We start from the raw sequence: 23,667 nt of genomic DNA, 5'->3' as shown, positions 1-23,667 counted from the left end.
CATAAGTGAACAGGAGTGGACGGTGTGAGGGAAATGGAATCACGAATCTGGAAGAAACAAGTCATCTGGTCTAAACTGCCTCTAGACAGGTCAGGAAGGGGTGTTTGGGCGGACCTTTTTTTACATCTGGACTTAGCTTCTCTTGAACTTTTTCAGCCTTTTGCCTTTCACCAAGGTTGATTTCTTCTCTGCAGTCATGTGTTACTTCTCCTCCTGCCCCAGGATGAAGTCCTTTGGGGTGGATTTAATTGGCCTGGGGGAACCGTCCATTCTTTTTCCCAGAGGTCTGTTTCAGGTTTAAGTCATGCCATTGGCCTCACCAACCACTGAAAGGCAGATCTCCTGGCCAGTGGATAAATTCCCTGAGCAGATAGAAAGGGCCCCTACGCTGAGGGTCACATTCTATGTATTTCAAACTGCCCTTAGTTGTGAGGACACAATACGTTCAGGTGGGCTGAGTTTTTCAGTTTCAGGTCTCCCTGTCTATGACAGAAACGTACAAACGCCTATGTTTTCCAACATACACATCCACACCCCTACAGTATTCGCTGGTAGAGGTGGAATGTTGGCAACTTTTGGTTTCTCTGGAGCCACCCATTTCTTCTACGTGTCCCAAGTGTCTGGGTTTTACTGGAAGAGACTGTGGGTAAAGGAGGGTGGAATTAAATTTTAGCTTATTCTTCTGCTTCACCCAGAAAAGCGGTTTGTGAGCATAAGTATAGAGGTAAATGCGATGTGTGTTGCTGCTTGGTGCCTATCACATCACACCCCTCACTCCCGACCACCTCCACCAGTGTGTGCGCACACTGCGAGAAGAAACGCAGCCGCCCCTCCCTAGCGACCGGCAGAGACCGACCAGAACTTCCCCTGGGTCGTGGCCCAGCGATACGGAGCAGCCCTGGCACGAAGCCCTGCTCTTCCCGAGTCGTGGGTGGCGCGGTCCCTGTTTCCCTCCCCTCCCTTTCCGGACCCAAACGGGGATGTATCTGGGTCAGTCTGGGAGGGGCCGGACCTGCCTGGGACCAGCGAGGGGAAAGGGGTGGCGATGACAGCATCTTTCAGGTTTTTGGCGTTTCTGAGCTTCGCCCCTTCCAGCCCCTCACCGCTCTCGCGCCCGGCAGGGCTGCCGCACTCGCCCGAGGACTGGGTGGGGGAAGAGCGGGTTCCTCCTATCTGAAAGGCCACCCCTCTACGCCTTGTGAACAATGCGGCGCTCTCCACCCGCCCCCACCACACACTCTCCCCCCCCCACCCCCCCATTCCCCAAGGCACGCTCTCCGTTCGGGCGGCGGGTCCCTCCGCCCCAGGAAAAGAGCAGTGAAACAGTTCACGGCCGCTGCGAGTTCCTGGTCTTCCTTTCCGGTGATAAACGGCGGGGCTACGAGCCAATTGCTGCTCAAGATGCTACACCCGCAGCCCGAGCCTCTCTCTCAATCTCGTCTCTGTGGGGGCCCAGATTCAGGACAGAGAGGGTCCCTTTACCTCCGCAAATCTCAAGGCTGAGTGCCAGGGCTGCGGGAGGTAGGACCCCCAGCTGGCCCCTTGCTGCCTGGGTTCCTCCCTCCGTGATCTTTTGCGCTCCACAACGCCGGGGGAGGAGCTGGGTGTGCGTCAAAACCGTCAAACCCGCATCTTCCCAGGACGCTTTGGCGGAGGACGCCTGGGTGAGGTCCGGAGGGTCATGGACCTTCCCGGCTCCCCTCGCTGCGAGCTCTGTACATAAGCCCAGCACCAGGAGTCAAGGCCACCAAGTCTTCATTTTCCTGAGGCCTGGCCCCTCCCTTCCCATCCTTGCCCTGCATAAACTCAGCTGCTCCAAATGTACAATACATCTCCTCACTCTTCCTCTCAGCGTTAGGGAGAGCGATGCCTTGAAAATCGTCTCTGGGTTCCTGCATTCTGTACAGTTATCTCCTAATCCCTTCCCTCGATTCCCTACGCCCCACATTCCGAGACTTCTGTTTGCCGGAGGGTAACCTAGCCTATCTTGAATGCTGGTCCCTGTGGCCGGAGCCCACTGATGCTCTTTGGTTGGAAGCTTCCCGAGAGGTGCCTGCCTGCACGGGAACCCTGGGCCGTGCAGAGGTGTTCCTTCTTCCCCACCTCACTTCGCCTGCAGACATCTCTTGCCATCGTTTCATCCACCCTTGGATAAACCCCGCGCCCCTCCCCGCCGGCGCCCGGCAGAGCGCCCCCTCCCTTGACTGAGCCCCGGCGGGTTGGAAGCTGAGCGGACAGGGGTGCGCGGGAGGTGCGCAGAGCTCTCCGGCTGCCTGCGCTCTCTGCGCCTGGGGAATTGGGCTGTGGGCGAGGCGGCCAGCACTGGCCTTTATCGCTAGCCCCGCTAGTCGTTTGAAACTTTATCAGCGAGTCTCACCACTCTCCGAAGACCGAGCGTGGGGCGCGGGCGCGGCGAGGCGCCGGCGGTGGTGAGGAGGCGCTCAGGGTGCTGAGCGCTTCTGCTCTGGGCACGTATGGCGCCCGCACACGGAGTCTGACCTGATGCGGACGCAAGGGGGTTAATATGAACGCCCCTCTCAGTGGAATCTGTCTCTGGCTCCCTCTGCTCTTGACCTGGCTCAGCCCTGAGGTCAGCTCTTCATGGTGGTAAGTCCATGCGTGAGGGCACGGCGGGGGTGGTGGTTTTCGATTTACCGCGGCGCTCCCCCTTGGCCCCAGCAGTCACAGATCCCAGCCCAAACCCTGGCTGCTGCCCTGTCCTATAGCCTCATCCTGAGCGCCTCCTCTGAAGACCATTCCAACTTTGACAACTCCAAAAAATCCACATTTCCCCTCAAATGAGAGCTCTGATGTTTAGTTTATTTGGATCCAGCTGAGCGGCAGCAAAATCAGCCAATTTTTTATCCCGTTGAGACACGCTAGCCGGGTCTCTAGCTCAGATGTGTGTGTGTGTGTGTGTGTGTGTGTGTGTGTGTGTGTTCACAATCTCCCCCCCCACCGCCTCCTCCGCCCCCGCAAAAAAAGCCCTCAAGATAAACCTAGGGGCCCATTCAGGCAGGCAGTCAGGAGCTGTAGAACCCAAAGCGTGTGATTTTTTATTATTTCCCGTCCTTCCACATTCCTAATGCTTGGCCCCAGTGAGACGGGAGAACGTTGTGCTGTCTGCCTCCAGGTAGAGAGAGACCTACCACCTCAGTGAGAAGCTTAGGCTGGGGTGGGGCGGGGGGAGTGAGGTAGCGTGCTTCAAGACCACAGACCCCTCAAAGAGTAACTTTGCTGCTGTCCTGTGAACGTCAATCAGCGATTTATTTATTTATTTTGCACAGTAAATATAACAGGTCATTACAAAAAGGAGATTACCCACCCAGAAACTCTCTATCTCCCGACTTAAAGACCTTGAAAAGAGAGGGGAATAAGAGCCCTTTAACGGTCTCACACCTAAACCTGCCTCAAAATATATTAATATTGATTCGGAAAGATCTGTTACCCTGGGGTGTTTTTCAAGGACCTGGCAAAAGTAAGGAGTCTCCGCCAAATGAAAAGCTAGAGCAGGGAACTTCAGGAGGACAGTGGAACTCTCCAAAGGAACGTCACAGAGCATTGATGGGAAGAGGGATTCAATTCCTTCTTAAGACGCTTCAAACAGGAAGGCATTTAGCCTTGACATTGCTGACATAGGATCAAAGATTGATTTATCAGAATGACCATTTTTCAATAAAATGACTATTTCTGTTTCCATGATAAACATTATTTATTGCCCAAGCTTTTTGTCACATTGTCTCTCAGCTGTCACTTAAATATATTTTTTGGGAAATCACAGCTATAACAATTTTATGATTATATAAAATAATGAAAATACAAGAAAAGACATTCTCCTTGTTTGATCGCTTCAAAAGACACCTATGGCAGCTTGGGTTATATAAAAGGTACCTTTCTAAACATTTCAAAACTAATAGAGAACATCTGGGCAGAGATGATGATGTAATTTTTTTGTTAAAGTTTCTTTTCAAAAGTACTTTATGGAGCTATAACACTGTTTGATTCTTCCAAACATTTAGTGTCCTTAATAACAATAGAAATATTTTTTTCCAAAGGTCTTCTATAAAAGCCAAGAAGGGCTGGAAAATGGAAATATTTAAAGGATTCTTTAGTGAGGAAAGAATGGCATGTCTATGAGGAGAGTGTAACATCAGATACCAGCAGGTGTCGATTAGACAGATGCAGACAGTTTCTTAACACATTTAAACATTAGGGTCAAATAAATGGGAGTGAGGAGCTTTAAAGGTCAGCTTTCCCCAATGCCATGTCCAGACACATTTCATCATTGAGATCAGAACCTTCTTGGGAACAGCCTTTGAAGGTTCTTCCCAAAAGATGTTGCCCCTCCCCACTCATTCTGTTTCCTGACTGCCCAGTGCATCAGTTGCTGATGCTCAATTCATGTCCAAGACAGTCATCACTCCATTTCCATGTGGCTTCTACCAATATTACTCCCATGCCTGCAGTGTCGCTTCTCCATGGAACTAAAATTAAATAACCCTTGCTTTCTGATATCCCCAAAAGGATAAGGAATTGATATTTGAAAAGTGTTTTGAACCCCTCAGTCTCCTGGGAAACATGGCTTGGGACCTCAAGTTCAGTGTTCTCACCCCTGTGTCATTCCTTCCCAGGTACATGAGAGCTACAGGCGGCTCCTCCAGGGTGATGTGTGACAACGTGCCAGGCCTGGTGAGCCGCCAGCGGCAGCTGTGCCACCGAAACCCAGATGTGATGCGTGCTATTGGCTTGGGCGTGGCCGAGTGGACAGCTGAGTGCCAGCACCAGTTCCGCCAGCACCGCTGGAACTGCAACACACTAGACAGGGACCACAGCCTCTTTGGCAGGGTCCTGCTCCGAAGTAAGTCTCCTGCCTTTGGGCAGCTCTTTGGGCTCTCCCCCTACACACTCCTCCCTTTTATTTTTTTCTTTGAAGTCTCTGCTCAGTTTTGGGTTTTTGTTTTGTTTTTGTTTTTGTTTTTTTGCATTTTATACAATCAGAAGCTTGTTCTGTTGGAAGTATTGTCTGTTTTACAGATGAGGACTTAAGAAATCAAGGAACTTGTCTTAAGTTTTGTAGGAGGCTAGTCATAGATTGGAATGTAGACTCCAGGCTGGTATCTTTTTTACTCTTTGCTCTGTCCATCCAGTGATGTCCCAGCCCTGCCTGTCCCTCCAGGTTCAGGTTTTGTCTCTTGGAGAAAGGAGGCAGCAGCCACAGGGCACTTTTGACTTTTTAACTCTTCTTTCTGGGACTTGAATCTTCCAGAAGGATTTGAGTGGAAGACAAGGATGGAATGCTCAAATCTTTTATTTGTCATAGTAATTATTTCAATGACACTTACATGTTACTGAGAACCAGAGACAAATCTCTGCACATCACCTTTGATCTCCCACCCAGCTATTCAGCTTTGGGTCCCACTGTGTCTGAATTAAACATTTTCTTTTAGTAGACTGTAAATTCTATATGGCAGGACTAGCCTGCTATCCCTGCTTTTCACTTGGTGCCTTGCGTATTGCAGACTCCATTCAGTCATTGAATGGTTAAGTGAATGAATGGATGGATGAGCTTGTAGTGAATGCCTATTATTTCCCAGGTATATTTTAGGCAGAAGGGTATTTATGGAGGATAGGGGTATGAACTATTAATACTTAGAAGGAGTATTAAGCATTATCTAAGTACATAATAAAGTTCTTAAAAGTCGTGAATGTGGAAAGTAGCCCACTAGCTGGTATGTAGTCAGAGAAAATTAACTGAAAATCACATTTTACTTTCTAAAAATATTTGCTCTTTCACCTCATGTTACTACCATTTTCCAAGAAATAGCACCATCCCATTTGGTACTGAGAAATCTAATCGAAAACACAAAAAGGTTTTGTGTGAACCCCAGAAACAGGAAACTTTACACTTGTGTTTGCCCACCCCATCCCCCCATTCCTAAGAAATCATCCAGGCTGTGCACTTGGTAATGCTTAACAGAGGGTGTTTCTATCATGTAATCATCACAGCCCTAGGGTTTTATGAGGCCAAATGCATAACTGAATGTCTCTGAAATCCCCCAAGGGCGTAGTGCACTCACCCTCAGTGTATCCCTGAAGTAAATTTACTGCCATATTCTGCAATTTTATTCTCTAGTTTAAGAACTATATTCTTCTGCATTCCATTTTGAGTTTTGATATGACATTTTTGAAAGGTTAATAGTAAATTTCAACAACATGGAATTTTCAGACATCACCTAGATTAGCTCACCAATCAATTAAAGTACCAGAACTTGACAAAGAGAATTTGCAAATATTTAGCACAAGACATCTTCAGATGTATTATGTACAGGCTCTTAATGTTTAAGATGTATTATGGTTTTTCCTTCCCAAAGTCCTCACAATTTCCCAATGTGTACAAATTAAAGGTCCTTCTCATTTATAAAATGATCACCTCCAAATTCTGTCTATGAAAATCTATTAAGATGTCCCTATATGGAAAAGAAAAAACCTTTTAGATCACAAATCAAAGGATGTAATTTTGATCACTGATCTTAAAGTTCTGCCAGACCTCAGGATTCATTCATAAAACACTTTAACTTAATCTTGATGGTATTTGTTTCTTCAGAGCTGAGAATGAAGAGGTTGGAACTAGTTTGACCTAGTCTAAGTCCTCTTGTACTTCTTCAGAGTTCTTTCAGATGAAGCTTGAATGCTTTGCCAAAGTACTCAAAACTTAAAACGCTCATGCTACACAATTTCCTTCCATTCTTCACAGAAGGCCAGATTCTCCTGGACATTTATGTAAACTCATGTGACTGTCAGTGATGACTTTGCATTGGGTCTGGGAGGGCTGAATTTGGCCTAAGGTAGCTTATCCTGGAAATAATCATGAAATTCCAGTGAAGCTATCCAAAGATTTTTATAATTAATTGCCTGGCAGGAATTCAAATCCTAGAACTTGCCTATAGAAACCTAAATGTCCTTATAGATAACTAGGAAGGCAAAGAGCAATTCTGTTTACAGGGAGAACATAAAAGTTACTGGTATATCCCAGTGTCAGAGAAATGGAGAACATTTGCCTCTTTTGCTTCAGACAGCTTAGAGTAAGACAGTGATTTTTAGGAACATTTGCATTTTACTCATTCAACAGACTGTCACCAATACCAGGCAGAGAAACTTAAACCCATAAATATTTCTGCAAAGATATATCTCTAGAATTCTAGAATAAGCCTTTAAAAAAAGGTGATTAGGTCTCATTCCTACAAATATAAAAAATAAAATTAAAAATTAAAAAGCAAGAATTTTTAAAAAGAGTTGAACCCATAACCTTCCAGAAAACCTAGCTTCTAATGTTCTGTCCTTCCATATAACAGTCCCCCACTCCAAACAAAAACTATGCCTATGCACTTAATAGACATTGCTTGACTTATCTCAATCCAAAAATTAGAGAAACTTCAATAGTAACACATCAGGAAGTCTAAATATCACTATTTAGATTTGGATTTTGTTTCATATTGTGAGGGCTCTAAAAAGAATCCACTTTTCTAAGAAGAGTCTGAAAAATCAAAATTTGTTTTGTTAGAAAGCCAACTCTTGAAATGTGCTACTATTTCACACATAGCATTTTAGTGATTCATCTAAGACACTTAACTGAAAACATCTTAAGGCCACATCTAACATGATACCAAAACATCTGGGGGTACAATGAAAAGCCAGTCCACATGCTAAATTTTTTAAATAAATAAATAAACATCTAGCTATTTAGTAATGTGTCTGAATAATAAGTGACAAATATTTTGAAAGGTGATATTTGTGCTTTGAAAATTATTCCTGAAATGTAGCAGATTTTAAGTGATTTTTTTCTTTCAGCCTAGTGCTAAGTACATTAAGCATTTAGGAATTTTCCCTCTGTGTGGTATCTCTAAATGTGGACACTAAACTCCAATCCAAAACCAGGCTTTAGCAATTCAGTGGGGTGACTGCTGACAAGATATTTTCCTAAATGTAAAATGGGTATAATAAAAATCTCATTTATCTGAGAGCCACCACCTGAGATTAAGCCACATTAGCATCTGTTAGTCACCATCTTTTACAAACACCTCAATTCCACTTGGAAAATCTTATAATATAACCTGGAACTATAAAACAGCTCTCACAACCATCGCATTTCTCTCTGGAGAGCATACCTGCTACCTATGGCAAATATTCATGTCATTGATTTTACCTAACTACAGAGTGTGACTGATTTCTTTTTATGATGGTTAAAGGTTTGGGGGGACATATTTTTGGAAGGCTGAGGTAAGTGCCATTTAATATGGTGTAGATATGTTTCCCTGATTTTTAATAATGAGACTAGCAGAGCAAATATTGCAAGGGGCATATAATAAATTTTAGCACTGAATGACAAACGGAACCAAGCAGGGCTTCGATGCGAAAAGGTGGTTTGTTCTCCCAGCTGTGTGGTTCAAAAAGTCACACTCGTCTTGACATTTTGAATCACCAAATGGCTTTCTGTTTTCTGCCTTGCTTTGGCAAGAGGTCGTTCAGCTTCTATTTTGGTTGCTAATATATTTGCTGCAGCAACCATTAATAAAAAGGCATGCTAATAACAATGAAATATAGCTCCACTTGAAAAATGAGGTGCACTCAGACCCTAAAGAGCCTTATATCTGTCACTATACCACAACACCGTGTTATGAGTTACTACAGATTATTAAAATAATTTAATGTAGTTATTGCACTGAAATATGTACCTTTCAGCCTGTAAGTGAAAGTAGCCTATGCTAATAAAGGACAATTCTAAGAAAGAACCCCAAAGGGTTCTTGCCCAAGTCTAATTATAGGCGGTAAATTTGTTTCCTTCCAGAAAAACCAAAGAAAAGCTTTTCACTGTCTTTTATCCAATACCAGTGATTAGTGCAGGTGTTCCAGAAGAAAGTAAATTCATGGTAATAGTTAGACATACTATGTAACTCTGAGATATTGCATATTGCCTGCAACAATCTCTCCATTACTTGTGAAAGTTGATGCCAAACCAGAGCTCTCCACTGGTAGGTCTGGTTACTGCCTTGAATTCTCTTCCCATCTCAGCCCCTAGATTTTTTCAATTCAGTATTTCAATCTTGATCATTTAAATGCATAGTCATGTCCTCAGTAATGCCTAGAGGCTTGAGAGGTTTTATTCATGTAGTAGCATGAATACCAAAATACATTATGGAGTAATAGAATTGTAAAATTCAGACTTTATGTTACAGATGAAAAACAAAGATGTTACACTCCTCTGTTCTAGAGCATGTAGGATTCTAGGTTAAGCAAGCAGGTGTATGAGAGACTAATGTGAAGTCAGAAGCTGGGCAAGGCAGGCTTTTGTTGCATTTTCTTTTATAATCTATATTGCAAGAAAGGACAGTTCTCATACAGATATCCTAATTGACAACAGCTTATGTTAGATGGTAATGATTATATTAAAGACCACCTCAGATCTAGAAGAGAATCCTTCAAAAATATCAGTACTTTTTGGTCTAGTGTTGAAGTATGTCAGAATTAAACAGCCATCGTGTGAAAGTTATCCAGAACTAGTAACTCCAGAACCACTTTTAAGAAAAGCGTTTTTGTTTCAGGTAGTCGGGAATCTGCCTTTGTTTACGCCATCTCCTCAGCTGGAGTTGTATTTGCCATCACCAGGGCCTGTAGCCAAGGAGAATTAAAATCCTGTTCCTGTGACCCGAAGAAGAAGGGAAGCTCCAGGGACAACAAGGGCACCTTCGACTGGGGTGGCTGTAGTGATAACATTGACTATGGGATCAAATTTGCCCGAGCATTTGTGGACGCCAAGGAAAGGCAAGGCAAGGACGCCAGAGCCCTGATGAATCTGCACAACAACAGAGCCGGCAGGAAGGTATGGACTGCACCACTGCTCATTTTGTAGTCTGTATGGCCTTGTACTCGCACTGTGCTTATCTTAAATTTTCATAGAGTTGATAAAAATGCCATATAGTCACAAATTCCCACTGTCCCCCAACCCCAAACCACTTGTCCTAAAGAATACCACCAACTGGGCTGAAATATCCCACTCATACTCCACCCTCCTTCCCACAGCTGAGCTGAAGGAGTCCACCCACTGATTTTGGCATTGTGTAGAGTCAAGTGTTTTATGGTCCCTTTGGATACTGTATCGTCTAGACAGAAGATATAATCTGTGGATGAGGCTAGGTAGTGCTTCATCCATGCACCAATGGGATGTTAAATGCTTGTATCTAAAGGGTATGAAGGCTCAGCACATCTTATCTCAATTATATCATGAAAGCAACTCTCTAGGCATTGGTTTACTGGCTTTTTTAGAGTCTGGGATACTCTTTTTAGAACCAAACTTACATTGGGATTCCTGGTACTGGATGAGTAAGTAGACAAGGCAGAACATGACCCTAAAGTGGTACTTTAGTCCCTCATCCCCTAGTCCTTACTAACCTACTGGGCTGTGGATTCACTGGTCAGTATTCACTCTCTACCACCCATTTAATAAATGAGGAAATAGGTCCACAGTTGCTCAAGGTTACATGGGGGTCAGTGAAATAGTCAGGACTAGATCTCAGCTTTCATCTCCTAGCCCAAGGAATCCATGGCCTCGGATGAAACCATTAAGATGGCAGTGCTCAGATCCATTGATAAGCCACATCATTCTGCATGGTGGCACGACCAGAATAACTGGAGAATCTGCTGCACATTATGCCTTTGGTAAAAAGCATAAACTGGCTGGGGTAATCAAATGCTAGTCAGAATAATCCTCAAAAAATGTAACTGCCAATGAGAAAAGATAATCATAATTTATCTTTTGTCAATGCAAAATTAAAATGTGCTTGATATTAATATATAAAGAAAGAGCAGCATAAAACTGATATATCTGGGGGGGTCTTTAATATGAAAAAAATAGAAAAAGCGCAGATCTGTTTGGTTGGAAATTCCTTTACTAAGCTCACAGAGACACAACATCTCATTTAACAGGAGTAGGAAGGAAAGAGGTCTTGTTTAGAACATGGAATGAGATGTGTGTGACCTGAACTGTTTGCAAATAGTAGCTTTCTTGAACTTCAACAGTCAGTGTTACTTATTTTCATGAATTTAAGAATTTATAGTGACCGCTGCCAAAAATATAGACTATGGTTGCACAATCCTACAACTATTGGTGATTACTGTTTGTGCAATAGTTTGGATAAAGGAAAATTTACATTGACCTTTGTTTTGACATTGATAACGCATGTATAAGTTATAAAGTGTGGTGTCTTCGATAGGAGTATGCTGCTTAATTACTCAAGCAGGAAATATCATTAGATCTCTCAGATTATTTGTAAAGATAAAAGCATACGGTCATATACTGCATCCAAAAGAATGTTGACTCATCAAAATAAATGTTAATTTTACTTAATAGGTCACTAAATATTGAATGTTTCAACTCTTTAAGACAACAGACCTTAGCTATTATCTTGTAGGCTCTGAGTAAACATGACTTTTAATGTAAATCACGTGATTCCTCACTGTGTATCGGTGAACAGCTGTCAGGCCTCAGATATTCTCCTGCCTACTCTGCAAAACTGAGGAGGCTACATTGGATTGGAATAAAAGTGCACACACTGACTTTTTAAAATGTGGCTTTAATTAATGGTGGGTGGGCAGACTTTTTCAAGGAGATGCATGATGTCAGTGAATATGAACTTTAATGAGAGTAAATGTATTTAGATAAACATGCGTCTCTAATTCTCTTCCTGCGGTCATTAGACCCCCAGTCTCTACTCCCTCTTCGTGCAAGCAGAAGGTCTCTGGAATCAAAATGAGAACAGGCTGGGTTTGTGTTTGAAGGCAGGCCTCCTGAGTTAAGCCTCCAACTGGCCTGGCTCTAGAAAACCCCATCCACTCAGGGCTGACTGCAACATCAGTTCATTTTTATTTCTTCTTTGTGCTTTTCAGTATTTCCCAAGTTGTCCACTATGAATATCTTCTTTCTAAAATGGGGGTGGGGGAGGGGGACCAATACATGTTATTTAAAAGAGAAAACATCTATTCCAAGATTATCCTATGTAACCAATGCTGTAATTCGGAATTCAACACTGCCATTCACAAAAGGCCTTAATTTTTCCCTAATATTTGAGCATTTTGATTCATTTATTATAACAGCTGGTTAGAGCACCCTCATGTGTCTTGGTATGGTAATATCATTTTAGATCTTTGGTGCTGTTTATCATTTTACTTTAATTACAGCTTTAGCAGAATTTGTAATGACGTTTCTTTCCTTCATGTTTACTTGAAACTCATCTTTGATTGGGTCTTGTTTTCTACTTCCAAAGAGTTCTAAAAAGATAAATTTACCTTGTTCAATACAAAGATTCTATCAAGAAAGACATTCCACAGCTTCTCTTAGCAGTTCTTTTTAGGTCTAAAGAAGCCATGCTATGAAAACTTCTAAATTATATTTTAGGATAGGTTTAGGTAAATTACAAGCAAGAGATACTTGGTCAATAGCCACCATTTGTTCCCTTTCAGGATTTGAAAATGGCTTTTAAATTAGGCTACTCTTTCCTCTAGATTGAATAATCACAACTTCCTTTAACTTTTCTAAGAGAATCTCTGTCAAAATAACCCATGTATCCAACCAAACACAACCCCTTAATTGCTGGACATTTTCATAATAAGAACAAGAGGAATTCCATAAAAATACTTTCCCTAAAAGGTATCTATTACTATGGTAAAAACAGAACATGGAATTTGAAATGAGACCTACCTTAGTCTTAATTGTGCAATACCAGTGGCTTTGCTCACTGAATTTCAGGTTCTGTCATGTGTAAAAGTATATTATGTGGTGCTGTGGGAAGACAAGTATAAGGCAAATAGCAGAGAACCTGGCAGGTTGTGGTGCTCAATAAAAGTTTGTTCCTTTCCCTTTAGTGAAGTGAAGATTATCTATAACTTAGGTAATAGAGGTAGGCACAAATTCAATTTTAACTATTACTTAGTTCAGGTCAAACTATTCAATCTGATCACTCCATGTGTCTGTAAATTCATATGTGATACAGTTTAACATACTAATAAAAACCAGTCATATAATAGTTGCTAATGTGCAAAATACTGTCAAATGTTTTATAATTTGATCTTTCAAAAGCCCTTATATGAACAAAAAAACAGTATTAGTAGTTGATGCAGACCCTGGCTCATGGGGTCCGTGTCATTATGGATGAAATGAGACATTCACACAGACTGCCGAGTCCGGTGGAGGAAAAGGGACAGCTTGGCTTTTCTCTCAAGGGGAGCAAAAGCCTCAGCCCTTGCTCCAATGAGCTTTTATTGTCTTACTGGGCACATTACAAGAAGGTCCTCACTAACTATGCATAGGCTCGCTTTAGGTGGTTACCTTATCCAGAAAACAAAGGAGCCAATGCTACTAATCATATCACAGAAAAGTGATATTTGCGACTAAAAAAGCAAAAGTAGTTGGACCGGTTACACTCATCCTTGAAAGGTTTAGCATGGTTTTTAGGAAGTTGCTTTGCAGTAAATATCCTCAATTCAGGGTGAGGGAGTTTTAGCAAAAAGCAAGACTCATAGTGGCCTAGGTACACTGCAGGTCTGATTCCCCACAGGAGAACCTATCCGTGGAAATGGGTCCTGTGCATCTCTGAATGGGAGCTGGGCCTACACCACACAGAACGGTCTACTACAAGTAGTCCTATTTTTCAAATGAGAAACTGGGTCTCAGAAGGATGAAGTGACTAAGCCAGGGTCACACAATTATGAAGTACTGGGCTTGGAGGTTCAAACCCAATTATATTCACCCTTACGTTCTTACCTACCTTTCCATGTTGTCTCTGTTGAGAATTTCTGAGAAACACACACACAGAGTATTTCTGTATTTTAAAAAAGAAGCAGCAGCAGCCACCACACTTGGAAAGCAGTTTACCAATTATTTTTTCCTTTTGTGTGTGTCTTTATTTTACAATTTTCTATAATAAATATGGTTTTAAATTATATTTTATTTTAAATGTTTATTGATTTTAGAAAGAGAGGAAGGGAGGAGGGAAGGGAGGGAGAAGAGACAGGGGAGAAAGGGAGAGAGGGAGGAAAAGAGAGAGGTCAATCGGTTATCTCCCATATGCTCCCCAGCTGGGGATTGAACCAGCAACCTAGGTATGTGCCCTGACCAGGAATCAAACCTGCAACCTTTTGTGTATGAAACGATGCTTGAACCAACTGAGCCAGCTGGCCAGGGATGTGTTATTTTTTTTAAGCAACAGGGAAAACATTTTAAATGTCAGATACATAACTGCTAATAATTGTGAACTGCTCAACTCAATTTAGCCTTTTTCAGTGGATTCACAAAATTTCAACTAATGACCCTACAAGTTTGAGAACTCTATTCCTATGTGTTACTGGACTCAATTTGTCTTAATGGTTAATTTATTAGGGAATTAACTCTGGGAAAATCACTATTTGTGCCACTAAGTTATATGTGGAAAAGTGTGAGACTAAGACAAAGAATCCACTGACTACAAGAAACTAAATTTTAGTCAGAGACAAGTGAAACACAACTGCGAGGCAAACTCTAAGCTGGGTGGTAGAACAGGAAAATTGGCCAAAGGGCCAGTTAGCTGAGGAGAGAAAGGTTTTATCTGAAACAATTGGGTATTTGAGCTGGAAATAAAGATTTTCCTTGGTTGAGATAGGGAAAATACTTTTCAGGATGGAGGGACTACAGGAGCAAAAAACATACTAGGATGGAAAGAACATCAGAGTTGAGGAATGACAAGTGTTCTCAGGTGGAGATCATAACTGGGAATTAATAGAAACTGAGGCTGCAAACTGAAGTCTCAGCCAGATCTGGAGAGCCTTGAATGTTATGCTAAAGATACTTGGATGTCATTGTGAAGCAATAGGCAGGTATGAACAATGGTGGAAGGGGGGAAATTGGATACTTAAGTTCCATTCTTATGCATTGCTAATTTCTCTAGAGTCCACTTTAAGTGATAGATTTCAGAGTTCAAACTTCTGTGATGTTTGAACTAATGACTTAAAAATAGACTTACTAGAAAAATTATGAGAAATTCCTACCTTCTTGCATTTTTTCAACATTAAATAAAAATAGAAAGTTTGATATAGATAGTAAGTTTCCCGATGTTTGTTAATTAAAATTAGATATTTATATTTTTAATATAATGTTTACATTATTGTTGGCTACTTTGCTCATTAAGGGTTCTTAGCTATTAACATCATCTTGACTGAAGCAATATGAAGGCTGGGGTTCTGGACTCAGAACACTGGTTCTAATATTTCAACATGATCTTGGACAAGTTACCTAACAAGAATTGCTATCTAAAATAAAATATATACACATATGCACCAGGTTTTAAGCAAGCCTAATAGGTAGGTAGTACTATTATCCACACTTTGCATATGAAGAGATGAAGGTATATAGGGTGGACAGAATTAGCAAACAAATTAAATTTATTTGCTAACTGAAATTCTAGCATTACTTGACACCCTGTATTTTATATGGAAGAAATTCAGAGGGTGAAGGGATCCAGAGTTTCTAGTTTCATGCCTCACCCAAGCCAGCACCACTCAAGATCAGTGCTGTGGTGGGCTGATTGGGGCACGCAGATTAAGCAAAAACTTCTAAGCTCTGTCTACAGAAAATGTCTCCGAAATCAATGGGAATTGGTATTGTATAAGATGTAAACACAGCCTTATAGGCAAGTAAACCTAGGGCCTAATGAAGACTTCCAAGAATAGATCCTATTTAAGATACATAATAACTAATGGGTCTGAACCAAGAGAACTGGGCAGGATTCAAAAGCAATCACCTTCAAAAGGGAATTATCAATAGAGAAGAAAATAATACTGAACTAAACTACAGAGCCAGATAGCTTTAACCTCCTATTCATCCTAACCCTCCCTTAAATAGTGTTCGGCATCTTTATGAGGCACAACCTTCACTTAGTAAATGTGTGTTTTCTGATTGGTCTCCTTAGTTCACAAAATTAAATATATTTTAAAAAATGAGACCACCTCTACCTGCCTCACCTCCATCTTGTTGGACCCAAAAGTAGAATGTGCTTGATATTGTAGATCTTTATTTAACATATGAATTAAAAACTAACCAGAATTAAAGTCTCGAGGTAGAGAATAACTCTTAGCAAAATTGTTACAGTTCCATGTAAAGTCCTATCACTTACAGAAAAACGTTTTTAGAGACTGCCTCATTAGTCAATAAGAATTATTATATATATGGTTAGTCAATAGTAATGTTCTTGAATTCCACAAATATAAATTCCACATCTTCTATTTCCTAGCTAAGCCCACCTGCCATCACTGTTTTTAAAGAATGACAGTGCTCAAGAAATCAGTGTCTTATCTAAGTTAATAAATGACTATATAAGCAAATCAACTGCACAGTACACTAATAAACATTTCTTGTTTTCTTAATTTTAGAGCATATATGTTTGAAAGATATAAGTTAGTCTGATTTTCAGTTACTCACAGAGACATGGACCTGTCAAAAGAATTTAACTGTTAATAAATGTACTTGGCTTTAAGCCAGCATCTGAAAATTAAATAATGTTGTTAATGTGTATTTCCCTCAGGAAAACTGATATAGGTCCAGAAACATGTTAGTTGCTTTATGGCATGCACCCAGCTAAAAGTGAAGTACTAACACTCCTTTGAATGTTCAAGTTAATAAGTTAGTTAAAACATGGCATCTAAGGACCTAAAATAAATTTTAGGCAGGATTTCTAAGGCAAGGTCAGTTGTTAAGTTGGCATACTTTTCAAACAGGTGGACTGCCCTTTTTCTGACAGGAGGTGAATCCCTGTGGCACAATGCAGGAGTTGTAAACTTAGCAAAATGCAGGAACTTAGAAGAAAAAATATCTCATGTAAGAAGTTTTACAAAGACACACTAGCATTGCTTGGACTCGGTCTTCAGAAAAGTTGACTTAAGAAACCAAAATTTAATTCTCCTTGGGAGAAATTTGTCTTTATAACTGGCAAAACAATTCTTTGTAGACTAATTAGATATGCAAACACTAAGTGTAAAAGCTTTCGTAGAATCCACTGAACCCAGAGAACATGAACCCCCATGTTCATGTTCTCATGAACCCCAGAGGTTGGCAAACCCCAGTATTAGAAACATGGGTGGAGTGATTTAAGGTGTTGACTTGGTGTCAGATGGGCATGGGTTACATCCTTCATGGGTCCTCAGCTTCCAGTTGTATGAATAACCTCATCTGTACGGTGGGATGAAAATAGTGAAAATAAAGCACTTAGCATATTTGATATTGGTGAGATCCTAATGATACTATGCCTTATTATGCTCTGACAGTAAGCTGAGGCAGATGAATGTAAAATAGGGTTGTTCTAGCCTGAACAGTGAATGTATGTACTTCTTTCATAGCTTGTTTTTATGTTCAGACTTGTCTGTGGTATAGAATGCTAATATTTACAAGTTTCTTAAATTCTAAGAGAGTAGCCTCTGCAGACCTGAAGGCTTAAAATGCTCAAAATCAAAGATTTAAGAAACATAAAAAATTTGCTGAAATATCAGCATTGAAGCAATTATGAGCTTATTAAAGGTTTTTTATTGAGAAAATTATGTTAAGCTAACAACAATAGCTTCCATGAGGCTAAACACCAAGAGTCTTTTTAAAAGTAGTCATGTCAAATGAGCAAGTATTTACTGACAGGATGCCACAGAGTAAATATTAGATGGGATAAAGCAAATGGTGAGGGGAGAGGGGCTGCTAAAGAATTGTGCTGGCCAAGAGGGTGATGTAAAAAGCCATGAGAGCTGTGAGAATGTGAAGAGAGGAGCAAAAAAACAAGGCTGAACATGGAATATTGACAGCAGCTTGCTTTAAGAATCAGAGAAAAAGGGAGTAGAACAAGAGACCCTTTAGCAAAGATTCAAGTCAAAATAGAAAACGGGACCTAACTGTGCGATGGGCTGTGGCCCAAGTTTCTGGAAAATGCTCTCAGCATCACTCACTGGAGAGAGACAGCAAGTCATCGTAATAGCTTCTTTCTCATGTTCTTTATCTCATGAGCTGTGCAAGCTTACTTACCCTTTCACTGCCTGTGTACTGGAGCTTCTGCAGGGAACCCCTTACTGGAGGGTAGGAACTGATTATAACTCATCTCACTTTGGCAGATGCCCAAAGAGAAGGAACCCAGGCACACAAGTCCTGCCCCTTCCTCTAAATTCACCAGTGGGGCAAGGCACTTCCTCAGGAAAGAAATGAGTAAGGGGGGTGGGGAGAGCCAAGAGTGTTACTCTAATGGAATTTCTTCTTCAAGAAGCCAGGAAGAATATACTAAAAATATTAAAGAGAAAAATGTAAGAGACATGGAGGATGGATTCAGAAGGCTCAGCAACTGAGTAATTAGAATACCATAAAAGAGACTAAAAAGTAGAGGGAAATAAAATGTTAAGAGAATGTCTCCATGCTGAAGGACATGAGTTTCCAGATTAAAAAGGCCCACTGAAGGCTCAGAAGGATTAATTTTTTTAATTTCTAAGTATATCGTTGTGACATTTCAGCACACCAAAGATAATAGAAAGGTTCTAGAATCTTTTGTGTAGAAAAAAAATACAAAGTGAAAAATACCAGTTTTGAAAAAATCAGTGAGACATCAGACTTCCCATCCATAACACTACAGGCCAAAGTCTATGGAGCAACACCTCCACAGTTTTCAGGGAAAATTATTTTCAACCCCAAATTCTATACTCATTAATCAAGTTATTAGCCAAACTATTGTTAGTTAGTTTGGTTAATAGTTATTAATCAAACTATTAATCAAGTGTTATGGCTGAATAAAGACAACTTGGACATACAAGAATTCAGAAAATGTATCCCCTGTGCACCTTGAAGGAGTTAATGAAGAAGGGGCTGCAGCAAAGGAATAAAGGAGGGAAAAAAGAGAAAACATGGCATCTGGAAGAGCATGTCCACCTTAGGACAGCATGATGGTAGGTCTCAGCTGTGTAGCCAGTCCACGTTGGAATAAGAAGATGGAGGACCATGGACTGCTCCCCCACACCCAGGATATCAGGAGAAGTAATGGAGTAGGTGGAATGATCGAGAGAGTGGAAAACATTGTTATAGTAAATTCAATTGGTTGCAAGTAAAATGAGAAAACACCAAACTCCACTCAGACACATTCTTCTTTTGTCACAGGGATTATGATATTGGACCATACATTGTAAAATTCAGTCCTGGCATTGTCCATGGTTGTGCAGTTATCAGTATTACATAAATATTTTTGTTTCCAGTTTATAGCATCAAAGTCTAGATATATTGTGGGCAACTTAACTATAGTTACACAGCAGAATGTTAGTGCTATCATCTTTGTCCCTACAAGAGGAAAGGTGCTTCTGACTGAGAGTGGGGTAGAAAGGGAGGAAGGACTGCAATATCCTCGTAAAAGACAGCACCTGTGACTTCTGGAACAAGAAAGGAAATGTAAGGTTGCTCCTTGAAATTGCAGAGATCACCAGAATTGTGATGCAGCATGTTGGGAGTTGGGGTGAGGAAAGGGAGGCTGAGGTGAAGTTCTCACTCTGTATAAGAAGAAGTCTATGAAGAAATGGAACATTGACTGGTAGATAAATAAATGGTGACATGCAGAGCTGCCACATTCAGTTGTGCCATGTTTGCACTGTGCTTCTCCAGAGGGCTCCACTCACCTCTTGCTATTGTACATTTGTTTAGCTATGACAGCGATTTTCTACCAGATGTCCATCAAGTACCTTGAGGATGGGATGCCTTTTTCTATTTCTCATAAAGTTGTCGTCAGCTAGCCAGAACTGGCTGCAGAAGCATTTCAGCAGCCACCAAAAGACTAAAAGCAGAATTCATTAAAAATGACCCCCTCTTGGCTGGGCTCCCCAGACAGGGAAGAGAGTGAAGAGAGGAGAGATGAGGAGAAGGGTACAGCAGAGGGCTATTGTTTTTCACCCTGATTCTCTCTGGACTATGCAAATTTTAAAATCATGTGCACATATTTCCTTAATTAAAAATTTGAAAGTAATTATTAAAAAGAAACACACCCTAGTCATTGTGGTTCAGTTGGTTGGAGCATCATCCTCTAGCTCAAAACTTGCAGGTTGGATTCACCTTCAGGGCACATACCTAAGCTGCAGTTGATCCAAAGCACCAGGTGCAATCCTTTTCTCTCCCCTTCCACTCTCTCTAAAAGCAATGAAGAAAACAATTTCCTCAGATGAGGATAAAACAAATGATATACACATATATACACACACACAAACACAAGAAGCCCCAGAGTGTCTGGCAGCCCCTGGGGCATCCCCAGGTTCTTATTTGCTCACTATTTCCTTTACAGAGCAAATGAAATGTTTGCAGCCACTCCATCAGTGGCCTGTGTGGAAACCCACCCACCCCTCACCCAGCACCTCCCAAGGCCTCCAGGGTGGGGGTGGGTATGTGTCCTTTCAGGAACCTTCTCTGCAGATTGTTCCTGTAAAAGTGCTGAGCTTTTACCCCACTGGCCAGCATCATCATTCTTTCCCTCCAAAAAAGCACTAGGGTAAATTGTTGCTTGTGGCCATCTTTTCCCTGAAGGCCTAGGGTGGGACCCAACTTCTAATTCACTAGTCATATATCCCTGTTCCCAGGACGGTAATGCCGCCTCGTTCACAGGAATAGCCCACCTGTTCTGACTCTCCTCGGGCCTGGCCCGGGTGGTGGTGCTGTGGCTACTCTCCTTCTCCACAGCACTCTTGGCCTTGGAGGAGAGTCTCTCAACCTTGGCAGCTATAAGAAGCACCTGAGAGCAAGGCTGGGCCCCCAGCCCCTCCCAGGTTCTAATTTGTTCAGTTCAGGGAGAGGCGGTGTCTGTGTGCTGGAAACATCACCAGCTGATTTTAATATGTAACCAGAACGAGAACCACTGTTCTGCTCTCTCCAGGTGCCAGAGAACAGTCCCCAAATTCATGTAGTTTACTGTGCAGATAATTGGATTCTGTTTTTACCTCTTTTTCCAGACTGTGCAACCCCTCAGACTGTAGCCGAATTGTAAAAGAATATTCTTTCCCTTCCTCCTTTGTGTGTAGACACACATGCAGGCCTTTAAAAAGTGGTTCCTACCACATATGTTGTTCTGCCTTTTGTTTCCATCACTTGACTTTCTTTTATGCCTGTAAGACTGATCTACCTCATTATTCAAATACCACATAATATTCCATCAGTAAGCATATGCCATAGAGTGCTTAACCATTTTTCTATTGATGCCATTTGGGGTTTTTCCTAGTATTTTGCTATTGCTAATTATGTTGCAATGGACATTTATGTACGTGTGAATCTTTCAAAACTGTGCAGTTTCCAAAGTGGAATCACCAAGGTGAAATGACACATACATTGAAAATACAGTGTTTCAAAAATTCCCTCCACTTAAGTGGAACATCAATTTATTCTCCCATCAAAAGTTTGTTAAAGCATCTCCTTCCCCATACTCTTACCAACACTCCTATTATCAATATTTTTACTGTATGCTAATCTTCTAGGCAAAAAAAATGGTGTTTTTGCTTTTTAGGTTTGGTTGATATTTGTGAGTTTTTTGTCATGTTACTGTTTATAGTATTTGATCTTCTTTTGCTTAGATAAGTCCCTTTAACAATTTATATAATAAGGGATTAGTGATGATGAACTACTTTAACTTGACCTTATCTGGGAAGCACTTTATCTACCCTTCCATTCCAAATGATAGCTTTACTGGATAAAGTAATCTTGGACATAGGTCCTTGCCTTTCATGACTTCAAATACTTCTTTCTAGTCCCTTCTTACCTGTAAGGTTTCTTTTGAGAAATCAGCTGATAGCTTTATGGGCACTCCTTTGGAGGTAACTCTTTCCTTCTCTCTTGCTGCTTTTAAGATTCTCTCTTTATCTTTAACCTTGGATAATGTAATTATGATGTGTCTTGGTGTGTTCTTTCTTGGATTCAACTTCTTTGGGACTCTCTGGGCTTCATGGACTTCCTGGAAGTCTATTTCCTTTGCTAGATTAGGAAAGTTCTCCTTCATTATTTTTTCAAATAAGCTTTCAGTTTCTTGCTCTTTCTCTTCTCCTTAAGGGACCCTTATGATTAGGATGTTGGAACATTTAAAGTTGTCCTGGAGATTCCTAAGCCTCATTTTCTTGAATTCTTATTTCTTCATTCTGTTCTGGTTGAATGTTTATTTCTCCCTTCTTGCCCAAATTGTTAATTTGAGCCCCAGTTTCCTTCCTGTCACTGTTGGTTCCCTGTATATTTTCCTTTATTTCACTTTGTATAGCCTTCACTCTTTCCTCTATTTTGTGACCATATTCAACCAGTTCTGTGAACATCCTGATTACCAGTGTTCTGAACTGTGCATCTAGTAGGTTGGCTATCTCTTCATCACTTAGTTGTATGTTTTCTGGAGCTTTGATCTGTTCTTTCATTTGTGGCTTTTTTTTTTTTTTTTTTGTCTCAGCATGCCTTTAGTAGTAAGGGGAGGAGTCTTAGGTATTTGCCAGGGCAGAGCAACTCACATGGCTGATTTGTGGTGCTGTATGTGGGGGAAGGGCCCGAAAGGGAGCAATGCTGTTTGCTCTGGGCTGGCTTTCAGTCACTTCCTCCACTACCCACAAGCAAATTGGGCCCTTCTGGTGCTGATTCCTGGGTGGATGAGTTTATGTACATTCTAGGACTCTGTGGGTCTCCCCAGTGAACTCTCCTGTCAGACTAGGAGTCTGACAGGACTCACTGTTGCAATCCCCACAGGTTTTTTCAGTCAGAGGTTTCGAGGCTGTATTTCCCCATACTGGAACCCTGGTTTGCATGGTCTATGTCACTCCCCAGTTGTTCCTCCTGGTTTATCTGCACTCAAATGTAGGACCACCTGGTCTGCCAGCTGCCACCTCACCCACCCAGGTCTTCCAACCACTGCCTTGTCTAGAGTCCTCTCCTTCCCAGCTGCCTGTCCCTGCCCCTCCTACCAGTCTCGATGAATGTTTCTTCTTTAACTCCTTGGTTGTTGGGTTTCCATATGGTTCAATTTTCTGACAATTCTGGTTGTATTTGTTTTTAAATTTGTTGTCTTTGTTTTGGTTTTGCGAGGAGGCAAAGTGTATCTACCTATGCCTCCATCTTTTAAAAAATGGTGTTTCACTTTGCATTTCTCTCATTACTAGTGAAGTTTAATGTCTTTTTGTTAGCACTTTGTATTTCTTCTGTGAATGGCCTGTTTAATAGATTTTTGATGACTATGAGTTTGGAAGATGCAATGCAATCCCCCATATTTCTCTCTCTACTTTTCCCTATTATAATAAGTTTGAAACATTATCCAGTTAATTATTGATTTATTCAAAAGAGTGGAGGGAAGCAGAGTATGCACAATTCAAAACTTGAGAAAAACACAATCCAATTTATATTAGGATTTTAAATATGTTTTTTAAAGAGCAAAGAAGCCTTTCCTATAAGTCCTCTGACAGATTAGTCCTGACATCACATTGGCCCAAATTGAATTATCACATGCTGTCTGCCACAGAATAGTCAGGGGCAGAACAATGAGATTAATATTATTGATTTGGTCTGCTCTGAAGTATGTGGCTGTCAAACAGCTGAAAAAAAATGAGGAAGGAAGAAGGGAATGGCCATTTTCACTCAAT

The 23,667-nt window shown here is 41.3% G+C and overlaps 1 protein-coding gene across 1 annotated transcript in view; it reads left to right on the top strand.

Annotated features, from left to right (window-relative positions):
- The first annotated feature begins 1,758 nt into the window (after nt 1–1,758).
- The window catches only part of WNT2 (Wnt family member 2), a 47,256-nt gene continuing 25,347 nt past the window's right edge, over nt 1,759–23,667 (top strand). Inside the window, exons 1-3 of the mRNA XM_028526234.2 lie at nt 1,759–2,607; nt 4,632–4,858; nt 9,600–9,877. Of these exons, the coding sequence (XP_028382035.1) occupies nt 2,525–2,607; nt 4,632–4,858; nt 9,600–9,877 (588 nt within the window). The 5' untranslated portion in view covers nt 1,759–2,524. The remainder of the gene's footprint in view (nt 2,608–4,631; nt 4,859–9,599; nt 9,878–23,667) is intronic.

The sequence above is a fragment of the Phyllostomus discolor genome, chromosome 10 (assembly GCF_004126475.2).
Source record: "Phyllostomus discolor isolate MPI-MPIP mPhyDis1 chromosome 10, mPhyDis1.pri.v3, whole genome shotgun sequence".
Classification (NCBI taxonomy): domain Eukaryota; kingdom Metazoa; phylum Chordata; class Mammalia; order Chiroptera; family Phyllostomidae; genus Phyllostomus; species Phyllostomus discolor.
This window is presented reverse-complemented; position numbering and strand designations above follow the sequence as displayed.